The sequence below is a fragment of the Aspergillus tanneri genome (assembly GCF_003426965.1).
Source record: "Aspergillus tanneri strain NIH1004 chromosome Unknown AapTan_4_pilon_pilon_pilon, whole genome shotgun sequence".
Lineage (NCBI taxonomy): Eukaryota > Fungi > Ascomycota > Eurotiomycetes > Eurotiales > Aspergillaceae > Aspergillus > Aspergillus tanneri.
In genome coordinates, this window is record NW_022984631.1 from 3693373 (window position 1) to 3706556 (window position 13184).

At 47.3% G+C, this 13184-nt stretch overlaps 6 protein-coding genes across 6 annotated transcripts; 2 read left to right on the forward strand and 4 right to left on the reverse strand.

Moving 5' to 3' along the window:
* Positions 1-381: 381 nt before the first annotated feature.
* On the reverse strand, positions 382-1962 carry ATNIH1004_006397 (CCR4-NOT core DEDD family RNase subunit POP2; the record flags this gene model as incomplete). The annotated part of the gene is made up of 2 exons (XM_033571029.1): positions 382-1380; positions 1486-1962. The coding sequence occupies 2 exons, from the start codon at positions 1960-1962 to the stop codon at positions 382-384; spliced, it is 1476 nt and encodes a 491-aa protein (XP_033427061.1).
* Positions 1963-2321: 359 nt separating this feature from the next.
* On the forward strand, positions 2322-2632 carry ATNIH1004_006398 (NADH dehydrogenase [ubiquinone] 1 beta subcomplex subunit 3; the record flags this gene model as incomplete). The annotated part of the gene is made up of 2 exons (XM_033571030.1): positions 2322-2419; positions 2476-2632. The coding sequence occupies 2 exons, from the start codon at positions 2322-2324 to the stop codon at positions 2630-2632; spliced, it is 255 nt and encodes an 84-aa protein (XP_033427062.1).
* Positions 2633-3133: 501 nt separating this feature from the next.
* ATNIH1004_006399 (WD40 repeat domain-containing protein) lies at positions 3134-4687 on the reverse strand (the record flags this gene model as incomplete). Its single annotated transcript, XM_033571031.1, has 1 exon — positions 3134-4687. The coding sequence occupies one exon, from the start codon at positions 4685-4687 to the stop codon at positions 3134-3136; it is 1554 nt and encodes a 517-aa protein (XP_033427063.1).
* A 529-nt stretch (positions 4688-5216) lies between these two features.
* ATNIH1004_006400 (acyl--CoA ligase) lies at positions 5217-7269 on the reverse strand (the record flags this gene model as incomplete). Its single annotated transcript, XM_033571032.1, has 6 exons — positions 5217-5546; positions 5604-5926; positions 5988-6150; positions 6214-6489; positions 6552-6932; positions 6994-7269. 6 exons carry the CDS (start codon positions 7267-7269, stop codon positions 5217-5219), a joined length of 1749 nt encoding a protein of 582 aa, XP_033427064.1.
* A 2142-nt stretch (positions 7270-9411) lies between these two features.
* Positions 9412-11302, forward strand: ATNIH1004_006401 (uncharacterized protein; the record flags this gene model as incomplete). The annotated part of the gene is made up of 8 exons (XM_033571033.1): positions 9412-9445; positions 9496-9646; positions 9851-9980; positions 10338-10383; positions 10443-10480; positions 10533-10722; positions 10821-11116; positions 11168-11302. The coding sequence occupies 8 exons, from the start codon at positions 9412-9414 to the stop codon at positions 11300-11302; spliced, it is 1020 nt and encodes a 339-aa protein (XP_033427065.1).
* A 501-nt stretch (positions 11303-11803) lies between these two features.
* Positions 11804-12911, reverse strand: ATNIH1004_006402 (uncharacterized protein; the record flags this gene model as incomplete). The annotated part of the gene is made up of 3 exons (XM_033571034.1): positions 11804-12501; positions 12557-12668; positions 12888-12911. The coding sequence occupies 3 exons, from the start codon at positions 12909-12911 to the stop codon at positions 11804-11806; spliced, it is 834 nt and encodes a 277-aa protein (XP_033427066.1).
* Positions 12912-13184: the final 273 nt, after the last annotated feature.

The following is a 13184-nucleotide window of genomic DNA, read 5'->3' on the forward strand; positions in this document are numbered from 1 at the left end:
AAAACATAAAGAGCCAGGAAAATGCCACAAGAAAAAGACAAACGAGACACCCCAGTGGTGCCGCATGGTATGTACATCCCTCATATCGTATCAATTCCTTATCCTCTCTCCCAAGGAAAAAAAAGTAAGTAAACCTACAGTGGAGACCCGGCGATGACAGAGAGAATTCAACAAAAGAAAAGAGTGTGATGACTGGGACAGGAAAGAGCCAAAGGCCCTTCAGATGGCCACCAAGGTTCCTCTAACAAGGAAGCCCGGAACCTATACAAAAACAAGTGTAAAGAATTGAAAAACACAAGAACTAAAGATGAAGCTCTCAGACCCAGCCAAACCAATCTAACAGCCTAGATATATGGAATAAATCTGCGGCCAAACCAAGTCTCATGATTTTCCAATTTGAAACTGCCCCAGCACTCCGCCTACTGCCCCAGGCGTCAGAACTCCACCAGCATGATGCTGAGGAGTTTGATTGCCGGTCACAGGCTGAGGGGCATTAGGTGTACTTGGGGTGCCCGTGGTTGAGTAGATAGTGGCCCCGTTGAGATTAGGTGTTTGGTGAGGCTGCATGTGATACAGTAGTGCCGGCATCTGACCGTTCAGCCCCCATATTTGACCGGAGTATTTAGCTTCATCAATGGTGCCATTGAAGACAAGCTGTCGCATCTTCCAGTAGATCTCTCCCGTTACAAGAGAATCCGATCCGGCCTGGTGAGCGATACCGACTCGTTTGACACCAAGTTCATCGGCGATGTCTTGAAGCCCCGATTTTTGGCCCAGATTCGTCAAAATTTGAACAGCAGCTTGAGTCAACGGGGAGTCGTTGACAGCTTGATTGCGGCCTGCATGTTTCATCAAGTACTTTATGTCATACAGTGATGGAAAGAAGATGTTGAGAAGTTTGTGGAATTCTTCCTCGTTCTCCGGAAGAGGCGTGCAAAGCATGATTTTCATCAGGTAGCCGAAATCGTAGCCAGAATGGAATGAAACCCAGTGCACATCATCCAGCAATACGAGACCTGAGCTGATCAAGAGCGCCCCGAATTCATGTGGATCGATCCCGTTCTTCTCATGCATCGTAAAATCGATCCCCGCTTTGGCGAGCATAGCCGTCGACTCCTGTGCATACATGTCATCTTCCAATGAGAACCGAAAATTGAATTGCCAAGTACATGGGGCCGGCACGAGGCCATTCCCCAAGGACTGGCCATTAGCGTCGGTGGCATTCGGAGGAGGGACTTCTCCCTCGGGGGAAAAGAGTGTAATTCCAAGCTGGATCATCTTCAGTAGATCGACGTTACACCGGAGGGTCTGGTAGTGGTAGTCGGCCTTGTTCGTAAACGCACCGATGGGGCGTGCAACAATACCGGGAAACTCGGTGTCCTAACCTAGAGTTAATAATCTTCGCTATACACAATCAAGGACAACTCGATCGAAATCGTTCGGGGCCAGAGAGCTTCCAGAAAGCCGTTCTGGCGGTAGTCTTACCATGCTGATATAAGGATACTTTTCCACCAATTGTCTTAAAAGTGTCATCTCTTGCGCTAGGTTGTGCTTCCATACGTCACGTATCCGCGTTTTCACACCGCCTGCCTTTGTGTCCAGTGCTAGTCGACCATCATGGGCCTGATGTAACTGTTGTTGCTGCATCTGGGCCCCTCTCGCGAAGCCCATCTGAGCCGCATGGCTGGCGAGACCGGTGCCTCCGCCATCGGCACCAAACCCGACGGACATGCCGCTCGCAATTCCGGACCCGGACATCGAGAAGGGATTAATGTTGGTATTCGGATTCCCGGCCGCAAAACCTGGATGGCCACCGAGGGAGGGAGGTGGAAGAGCCGTGTTGGCCGATTGGGCGTGACCCGGGTGATGTTGGGCTTGCTGTTGCTGTAGGTGGGCTTGTTGTAAGTGTGTATAGGGAGCACTTAGGCCAGTAGGCCCGTATCTGCCGACAGGAGGTGGCATGGTGTAGGTGTCAATGCTATGTGGCGGTCATGCATCTGAAAGTGTGGAGGGAGAGGTCAAGCGGATGCGTGGTCGGTCGGTTCTTTTTGGTGCTGGGGGGAGGGAGGTTCGCAGGCGCAAAGAGGCGGAAAGCTACATCGCCGTATACGGCTTAGCGCGCCAAGAGGCAGTTCTCGCTCTTGTACAGCTTCAACTTCGCTCCCTTCCGTCCTGTGCCCGCTATTTTATCCCTCGCCTTTTTTAGCCAACCCACCCATTACTGGTTCGGAATTTGTGGACTGAGGTGCAGACGCGTTATCCTCTCGTCCTCTTCTCTTCAATACCGATTGTTCCCGTCAACCATCTCAGATCCGTTCACCATGCCCGCCCAGAACCCCACCGGATTCGACATCAAGGAATTCAAGGCCGCGGCATCGCCTCGGTCGGTGTATGCCAAGAGAGACCCTTGGGCTCGATAGTACGGATAAATGTGCTCATTTACCATTCCTCTCTTTCCCACTAACAGTTTCCCAGTGAGACTTGGAGATACACCGGTCCTTTCAGCCGCGCCAACCGCTTCAAGCGTATTTTCCCCGGCTTCGGTATTGCCAGCGTTGCATTCGCCGGTTACTGCGCATATGAGCATTTCTTCCTCAAGGACGACCACCATCATGGCGAGGCCCATCACTAAGCAATTGATACCGAGATGTCGGGGTAGGAGGGAATGTTATCAATAAAAGCCCACCTACGATAGAAGACATGAGAGATACCCTGGGATGCAAACGGACGCATCATTACATGATAGAAGGGGTTTTTGGCCTAAATCACTTCTGCAGAAGTGGTTCTATGGAGGCCGTATTGGTGTCATGACGGGAAGACTGGTTTCTCGATGGAATACAGGATCTGATTTGTCAGGGATGAGCCCTTGCTCTACAAATGGCGCTTGGGTTGATTGTTTTGTCGGATGTACATACTATCTGTTGGCTGTTATATTAAAATTGCATTGCTATCTCCTTTAAGGCTGCCGTTTGTATTTGAGCTATTAGAGCTATTCTCGACATTACCAGTGAATTCGTAGCGCCACGACGAGAACTAGCCAGCGTACTCTCTTTGAATTCTTTAACGTCATCTTTTTATCATCCATGTCTATATACCCCCAGTTCAACAGTCACTATTGTCATTGGTAGTTAAATTATTCCTCAAATATCAAGCTTATATGATCATCCCCCGCTGTAACAACGCGCTTTCCGTCCGGGCTTTGAACAAAGCCCATGATACCGCCTGATTCCTCCCCTTCCTCATTCTCGGTGACGCCCAGGTGGCCTTTCCACTCGTTTAGCAGTCCGTATGCTGCAGCTGCAGTTCCACCCCGTGCATCCCAACGCCTCACAATACCGTCCATACCGACAGAAGTGAGAAGCCAAGGTCGGCCCTGCATCGCGGCAGTAGATGCAGGAGGGTTAGACCGGGCCAAGGAGGACAAACGGTTATTTAAGAATTCAACTTTGACCACGGCACCCTCGTGCGCCTCTTTGATGTGACGGCGAACAGCGAAGCGATGTGCGGCGTCAAATAGCGCGATTGATCCATCAACTGAACCTGCTGCAAGGAGAGTCAAGGGTGGGGTGGAGAAGGACAAGGTTTCAATTCCATCGGACTGAGCTTGGAGAGATGCAAGAAGGGTGCCTGCGGCAGATGCGCTCGTGGGTGCCTGCGCTCCAGATGCTTTGCCCTTCGACTTGGACGACGTATTGCCACCAGGAGAAGTAAGACGGGGAAGACCAATCACCCTAATGTGTCCTTCGGCACCACCAAGGGCAGCAATGCCACCGCCTGGAGATATGGCAACCGAATAGAGGCCACCGTCAACAGCAAACCGCTGGTCTTCGGCGGTCAATCCGATAACGGCGCTGGTTCCGCCAGAGTAAGAAACACCTGCGGCGGCGGCAGCACCGAAGACATCGTACACATAGAAACTGCTATCTTCAGAAACAGTGGCTAGGAGCTTTCCATCGGGCGTCCAAGCACCGGCAGTGCACGATGCTGTGTGTTGGAAGAAAGTCTGGATGATGGATATCGGCTGAGTAGCATCCTTGTGGTCGATGCGAAATACCCAGGCACTACCATCGCTAGCACCGATAGCGATGACGTTGCGCTTCTCTTCATCACCATTTTCACATGGGCAAACAGCGACCCAGTTGATTTCCTCCACTTCTTGAGACTCTGCGACAAATTCCCACGAAAGTCCAGTTAATTGAGGAGAGGTATCGCGCCATGCGCGCAATCGACCATCTAAACCGGCTGTGACAACATATTCTCCCTTAGGTTCAGTGAATGCGACTGCATTGACTGTGTCTGTATGTCCGTCAAGCTTAAGGATAGGCAGCAAGGAATCCCGTTCCTTTTTTGGCTGTGGGTTAGACTCGTAACTTTGTGGCAGGACAGGGCGTTCCGTCTGTGGGGTAGAATCAAAAAGATATGCAGTATCATCACCAGAGCCAGTAATGACAATAGAACAGTGAACAGGGTGCTGAGCGATACAAAAGACAGAGTCATTGTGGTGGTCAAAATGGGCGGAAGAGTCGTTCTCTAGAGTGATTTCCTGTTCCAACATCGGTTGGTCTTCATCTTCGGGGTCGGAATCCATTGGATGGTCTTCATCGCGATTTATGACTTCCTCCGCCTCGTCAGCATCCACAAAAGCGTCATCCTCGTGTTCACGGCGAGGGTCTTGTGAAGAGGACATGGTGTCGGTGATATTCCGTTGAGGAAACGGCGGAAGGTGCGATGGGAAAATATAGAAGCGAGGGAAACAGTCAACGTTGGGCAATTCGGTGTATTTCAGCGAATCCCACACTGTACTTTGGATGCTGAGAGACGTGACATGAATGTTCCAGTAGCGACCAAAGGCAAAAGCTGTGCAGTCGATTTTTTTTTTTTTGCTGATCAAGAATCTCGGACTTCCGCTTAGAAATTCGATTTCATCTCCTCGGTCCCCGCGGTGATCAAACAGTGCAAACAGCGATCATGGCTTACTGAAACATCCGGGTCAGAAGAGCAGAAGCCAACATTACTCTGACTAAAGAGCCACGGCCTTTTTGGCTCTGTGGTAAAATATTTGATTTCTGATAGAGCATTTCTATTTTATTGTCTAACTAGTTCTAAGCTATATTCAGCCCTAAACGCTACCCAAGACATTGGCAATCCTGATAAAAATTTTTAAAAAACATAACTAAGCATTGAATCAGATGAGTCTTAATATACTTAGATTCTCTTTATAGTTTGACGCCAGCTTTGCGGCGAGCTTCTTTCTCTTGGTCACGGAGCAAGCGGCGTAAAATCTTGCCGCTTGGGCTCTTGGGGATAGTATCGACGAAACGAACACCACCTTTTAGCCACTTATGCCGCGCTTTATGTTCTTCCACATGCTTAATGATGGCTTTCGCAGTTGCCTCGTCGTCTGCATCAGCGGAAGGAGATTTAGCCACTATGGCCTTGGGAACCTCCCCAGCAGCTTCGTCTGGGATAGCGATGACGGCACAGTCTGCAACAGCAGGATGAGTAAGGAGGTGAGCTTCAAGCTCAGCTGGTGCAACTTGCAAACCCTATAATGACGCGGTTAGTCGATGCAGTGCTGCATTGTTTTAACAGATAATACGAACCTTGACCTTGATCAACTCTTTAATTCTATCAACGATGAATAGATGCTCGTTATTATTCGGGCTCAGACGGAAGACAGCTTCGTCACCAGTGCGCATCCAGCCATCCTCAAAGGTTTCTTTGGTGGCCTTTTCATTTCCCAGGTATCCGATGACAATGCTCGGACTACGGACCACAAGCTCACCCGGAGTATCATAAGTTGTGATTTCCTCTCCCTCTGGTGACATGATACGGGCTTCGACTCCAGGAAGTAGGCAGCCAGACGACCCGAGGAACACATCACGTGGGTATGTCGTACTGATAACAGTTGATGTCTCCGTGAGACCTGCACAGACTGGTTAGTATCCATCCGCTGTACAAGATACAAGTGACTGGAGGCGCCTCACCATATCCTTGCCGCAATATAACGTTTGGGTAACCTTTTTTAAACTCGACGGCTGTCTCCATACCCAAAGGTGCTGCACCGGTAAATATTGAAGTAACAGAGCTAAGATCATACTTGGCGCACTCCTCGGCATTTCGTAGCATTGTAATGATAATTGGGGGGACCTGGGATAATTAAATTGTTAGCGGTTACATTAGTTGTATAGAAATATGTGCTGTAGTACGCACCAACAACAGCGTCCTTATCTTGAAGGTTTGGATAGCGGTTAGGTAGGACTTGAGCTCAAACTTGGGCAGCACAATGACCTGATCACCGCGGTAGGGACCCGCATGACAGATAACTACCAGGGCATAGATGTGACTTTGAGGAAGAAGGCCCAATATGATTTCAGTGTGGTGAGACTGGCTTCCAGGAGGGATGAAAGAATCACGATACGGCTTTTCCGCAGTCTTGATTTGCAAAACATTGGCAATAACATTGCGATGGGAGATCATGACGCCCTTCTGGAAACAACATACCGGTGAGTCACAATTTCGTCGAGCATTCTGTGCCCTTGTCCACTTACGGGTAAGCCAGATGTTCCACTGGAGTAGCACAGAAATGCCGTTCGCCGAGCACCCTCACCGACCGACCATTGAAGTTGCTCTAATTTAGGGAGAAATTTCCCAGCCTCCATAAGCTGGGAAACATACTTAAAATCTGCAGGTGCTTTTGCACTGCCGGTCAGTTGCGCTGGGATGTCGATTAAATAAATGCGGTTTCGAGGGAACCCGGCCATTGAAGCAGCCTCCAGTGCGGTAGAGAGCAAAGGAAGACATGTGAACAATACTGTCGACTTGGAATCAAGTAGCTGGTGCTTGAGCTCAGCGGCTGAGTAGGCAGCATTAGCCGGCGATACAGCTCCTCCCAATTGATGGGTTGCCCAACACAATGGTAGCGTATCAATCTAGTCAGAGAAAGACTATCAGCCAAACCGAGTACATAAGACTTCGATTCAGGAATAATACTGTATTCGGGCTGAAAATCGCCACGATTTTATCCCATTCTGTGCCTTTGTTGGGGCTCCAGCCAAACTCTTTGCCAAGAGCTCGAGCCAGGAAATCCACACGCTCTACCACTTCTAATGAGGAGTATGACTTTCCGGTAAAGCCGCAGGTAAAAGGATCCCTCGAGGATCCTAGTGGAACACGTCCATAAAGATCTGTAAGCATAAACTCACTGATCGGGATATTGTCAGGAATTAGGCCTAGCTGGCCTGCGAAGCTTTCAGGAGTGAAGACCATGGTTTTCCAGCCGTGGATTGCTACTTCTGTATAATACGAATAAAACCTTCGAGGAAATGGATATGCGAATGAGAAAGGTAAGATAAAGGGGGGGATAAGACGAGGATGCGGAGAAGAAGTAGAAGTGTGAGAAACGGAGTTAAAGGAAGGGAGGGAGTATTAATGGGCAATAATACTAGAAGGTGAGTATCGGGAGACGAAAATGCGGGGAAAGCTCCCAAGATTCGGTAGTCGGCTTTTGCTATGTATCGTTATGTCCAATTCACCACATCCTTGATCACCTTGTTTGTGCCACAAACACTGAATAGTCTATTGAACTGATTGGATCAATATTTTATTCTCTGTTGGAAAGTAATAAGAATGAATTAACAGTAATTAATTTGCACATATAGACAAATGCCCCTGCAAAGATGGTTACGCCTCGGGAAACCGACAACCGAGGGAGGATATGTTGTACGATTCTTCGGTCCATGATTGGCCAAGACTCTTGAATATCGAACGAGGACTGTTAATAATCACGGCCAGACGCAGCACTAGCCCCTAGCTGCCAGTGGGATAGCGATTTATAGTTAGTTAACATGCTATTTTTCTGTTTAGTATATAATTCTAGACATATGCTTCTAGGTTAAGAGTTTGGACACATGTATGGCGGCTCTGATAACAGGACATCATTATGTATACTTTGGAAATATAACTGCTTCCTATCTATGACCATAGCAGGACTCAGTTGACAGAATTGTATTAGACAAAAATCGATTAAATGTATAATGAACAAATTCAAACATAGGTTTATCACATTAAAAATGATTAATGCTCACTATATAAGCTGTGTACTATATCCAGAACAGAAGTACTGCCTATGCAGCTGCTAATATTAAGGAAATCTTTCTTCATTTCCTGATTTTCTTTCTCTACTGGTAGCATACAGGATGAAACAAGTTCATTACAAATTGCTAGCAGCCCATTTACTATCTAAAGAAATAAGAAACACCTTTACACTATTTACTTGTGTTCTCACGCGACCATAAGTCCCGTGACAGGCGGTGACTAGAAGGTGGTTGTGCGCTTTTTTATTCTTCTCTCTTTCTTGAATTTTCATTGAGATCAACAACTGCTCTCTCTATTCATCAATTGTTATCAATTTCCATCGAGGGAGTATAAAGAGTATGTCAACTCTTTGTGCCTAGCCTATACAAAGAGTGTCTCAGAGTATGCCATATTAGCTAGACTGAGATAACAGGTTGGTATTTTCAGACCGGTAGCTGCTGGATTAAGACGTGCTGTGGTCTTCATGTACATCCAGTAAGTGAAACCATCTGTCTGAACCTTCTCGTTTCTCTGTTTATTTGAATCACTTATCATATGCTCGTATTGAGGCCTAATGATCTTGCAGACTACAGATTTAACCCAAGTTGCTGACTGAACCGAAAACCCATCGAGAAACCGAAGATTGTGTATGTATTTCAAAATAATTTTCCGAATCTTAAAAGAATCACATTATAAGTCTACGCTTCCATCGACGCTAAAGGAGTACAATAGTGCAATGACTACTCAATTAATCAATTGTTAAATGCCTCCCAGAATTTCACCCACAGCCTCTAGGGCTGGATCGCAAGCAGTAGTAACGGGGCGTATAGCAAAACCAAGAAAGCTCAATTCACCAGGTGAGTGATTTACAGATATACTTGGCAAATCACTAATGGATTCAGTTTCATCTATAAACAAAGTGAGGGAAGCTATTGATCAGGATGATCGTACCATTCCCGTTTGCGGAGAACCACCAGCTTGGGCGGAGGTTTGTTTCCTGGGTTAACTAATGCATATTACATTACTGAGCTAGGCGTAGTATCGTCCAGATTTGTGTGATGCACTGCCATGGTTTCGTGCTGTTCAAGGTGGTGTATACCATAATGGAAGTCTGTGCTGGGGATTCCTTCTTGACGCAGATTCTGGAATCCGCTCTTACATAAATGACGAGGTAGTCATTACCAGGGTGTAAGTTCAGGCTTCTAGTACCCTTCTGGTAGTATTATATTTGACAATAATAGTGGCGGTGGTTGTACCAGAGATGCAGAAGGAAATTTGATCCTCCTAAAAGATCAAGATACTGATAGCTCTCACCTTAAAAGTCTTATAAATAGTATGAACCTAAAGGTTCCTGTCGGTCTGATCATCGGTGAGTCCTCAAAACCCCAGACCTATGCCCTGTTATTAACCATGTTATAGGGGATCGTAACACTATCCTAGGGAGGAAGCTTCCCCATCGATATAATGTGATGGCATACTTTCGTATAACAGATATTTGGTATGAGAAGGTGGGAGATAAGGCAGGGGCCAAGTTGCGCTTTGAGAAGCTAGATCTCTCATCTCAGAGCTGGTGGGCAGCCGCGGGCTCATCAGAGCCTCTTCCATTTCATGAGCGTAATCCCGAGACAAAGCCGGAAATAGCCCGGTGCTCTGCGTGTGGCTTTACGAGTCCACGCGTATATGAAGAAGGCTGGATGTGTCTTCAGCCAGCTTGCGATAATTTCTGGGTTCTCCATACATCTACACCCTCATCTAACCTGACATTCCACTCCAGCTTTATCAACTACCGTACGCCACCTGATCCAGAGATGCAGCCGCATTACAGTCTTGTCCCTGATCTATTATCGACCCTGGAAAAAGGAAATCAGGACATTAGTTTCTCGCGCATTGCATGGAAGGGCATTGTATGTCCACGATGCTCCAAGTGTATCTCTCGGAGATTTTGGAGCGGATGGAAATGTGCAGATGACATTCTCTCTACGTCAGGTCAAACTGGTAGCTCCTGTGTGTTTCAGAAAATGACGAAAATGCATCCAATTACTCTGCGCTCAGTTATCGATGAGTTTGAATTGAGCCCAATCAAGCGAAATATGTTTTTCGATCCAAAATTTATGATTCCAGAGGTTGACGACCAATCGGTATACCCTTATAGAAGGCTCACGTATAAGATTGACGGAGTGGGATTTATAACTCATTTTATTTCGAACAAGACCATTAATAGCGTTAGTAATGGTCCCAATGACTTGTTCGAACAACTGCAGGTTAGGGACCTGGGATTGAGACGATATCCCCTGCAGCAAAGCGTGGGTAAGTGGACTACGATCCCAGTGAGATGATCGATTGCTCAATTCCACTACATGACACAGTCGCTGGGACACTTACTGCCCACTTTGCAGTCAATTATGTGAGTTATCTCTTAAAATTTTGGTGCCTCAGATATATTAACATCGTCTTAGGGAATGCCATATAAATACGTCGTGTCTGTAGCATCTAAGGCATTTGATGAAGCTCCTAGTGAGATTCTACGGGCACTGGGACGCTTGACATGGGCAACAGAGAGAGCGGTTAATGAAACCGGAGATACTTTCCTTCCCCCAAATGAACTACTTGTCCTAGGATACTTTGAAGATATGAAAATTGGAGTATGTGAGCCTCCCTTTAACAGGTTCTACAAGCTAATGCGGTGAAGTACCACGACGACGGAGAGTCCTCGTTAGGGCCAACTATCGCCACTCTATCTTTAGGTAGCAGGTCTACCATGTTTATACGGATGAAGAACAAGTATTATCATGGATTCAGCAAATCCAAAAAGCTTCTGGATATTGATCCAGTCCTCCAAGGTTGTGCATCCCAGCATCAACGACATGCCTTGAAGAATGATTTCGAGAGCGGCAAATTGTCGCGAGCTGCATATGACAAGCTGCGAAGAGAGATGTTCAAGAAAAGTAGAAGTGGAGAAGCGCCTCCTGCTATCAAGATGGAACTCAACCATGGAGATCTCGTGGTGATGCATGGAGAGAGTCTTCAGAAGTACTACGAGGTATGAGGAGACCAATACCCCGTATTGAAATTCCACCCTAATAATTTAAAGCATTCGGTTGTACCGGAGAAAAAGCTACGGTTTGCATTGACCGCCCGATATATCAAGCCAGAGCATGTTGATGCCAACGAACTGCAGAAGGGAGCATTTAAGCTGTCGTCTGACCAGATATATGATGGAAAATGATGATATTCCTTATATTTCCCCCCCTATTTATTTTTCCAATATTATTTTTCCAAGTGCTTCTGCTGAGATTTACATAATGCTTAATCAGCTGCTTTCAAATGTCTGCTTTGTTATGGTTTATATTTCATATACTGTTCCAGTGATTGATAGCTATAACCTCACACATCGAGGAAGTATAATTATTCAGGTAGGCCAAAGGGGAAATTGATATGATTACTGGGAAAGGGGCTCTTTGACAGATGACAATGAGAGAATAAATTTACTAGTGAAGATACGAACTTTATTCTACTTTGCAGACAGCAAACTCCTACAATCAACATCAAGTATCGATACAAATCTAAAGTCGATAACATGTGCATCATAAATTTCTCAGTGAAAACTATCCTAACTAAATACTCAGAAAAAAAAAGGATACTGTATGGCATCCAGAAACAAGAATGTAAAAGAGTAAGTCACTGCACTCTGTATTCTCAATCCAACGAGCTATGGAATTCCGACTTCTTAGTTCCCACGCCATTCCCCAGGAAGCTCGACTGGAACGCCTTTGGCTATTTCAGCTGAAGGGCCAAGCGGAGACCAGCCATTGCCGATATCTCCATTATTTCCGGAAGGAGTAGGAGGAGCCTGATCGAACTCCTGAGGTTGGTCGGACTGCTGGTCTTGAGAGGGGCTTTGGCCGAAGTTCTGACCGGGGAACTGGCCCTGAGGGGAACTTTGACCGAAGTCCTGACCCGGGAACTGGCCCTGGTTCTGACCTCCCACTGGCCCGAAGTTGCCGTTGTTACCACTTGGACCGGAGGGAAAGTTGCCAGTAGGGAAGGAGCCAGTGTTAAAGTCGGAACCTTCAGAACCATCGTTATTTCCTTGTCCAAATGGCAAGTTGGGGGTGGTGTTACTATCGCCCATTCCGGGTCCATCATTGCCAGAGCTGGGACCGCCTGAAGAAGGACCACCGGCACCCCAGCTAGGACCACCAGCGCCGGAAGGACCACCAGCACCGGAAGGACCACCAGCACCGGAAGGACCACCAGCACCGGAAGGACCACCAGCACCGGAAGGACCGCCAGCACCGGAAGGACCGCCAGCACCGGAAGGACCGCCAGCACCGGAAGGACCGCCAGCACCGGAAGGACCGCCAGCACCAGGACTAGAGCCACCACCAGAGCTATTGCCGTCGGCATCGCACTTCAAAAACGCGGCTATAGACGACATCAGCATTGGGTATACTCTACCTCCGTGGAATAAAGAACATACCTGAAGCATAGTAGGCAAACGAATCAGCGTTGTTCTTAGCTTGCTGAGTACTCAACTGCAGGACGCTGTCATATCCGTAGGCAACATCCTCAGTTCCCGGGTTGTACACTGTCTTGCAAAAGCGGCGTCACCATCTTATACTCTTTGATTGTTTCTCAAACCCTACTGCCAAGTGGCGCTAAACTACTTTAATAGTTTTCCGAGAGTCTAGCCTTTGTGTAGCCTGTACTGTACTGTATGATAAAGTCACATGACAGACTGTAATATACGCTTTCTGTCCCAGTCGTACAAGTGCTACCTTAGTGGAAACGTGGCTATTCCATCCACCCACCAAAACATCCTTCCGGAAGATCATGTTGATCATGCTTGTAAAGCAAGGCACGATGGCACCCAATTTAGCTCCGTCAGTCCTGGAATTTATCGATGGTATGATAAAGAGTGGTGAGCTCTCAGTCTCTCAGATTGCTGAAGCTGCTGGCTGCAGCAAGCGTTCCATCATGAGGCACCGTTCCAACCTACAGCTCTTTGGCAGCATGAGAGCGCCTCCAAATAAAGGCGGCCGGCCACCAAGTCTCACACCAGTTATGCTTCAAACTCTGCTCGATTACCTTCTTAAAAAGCCTCATTT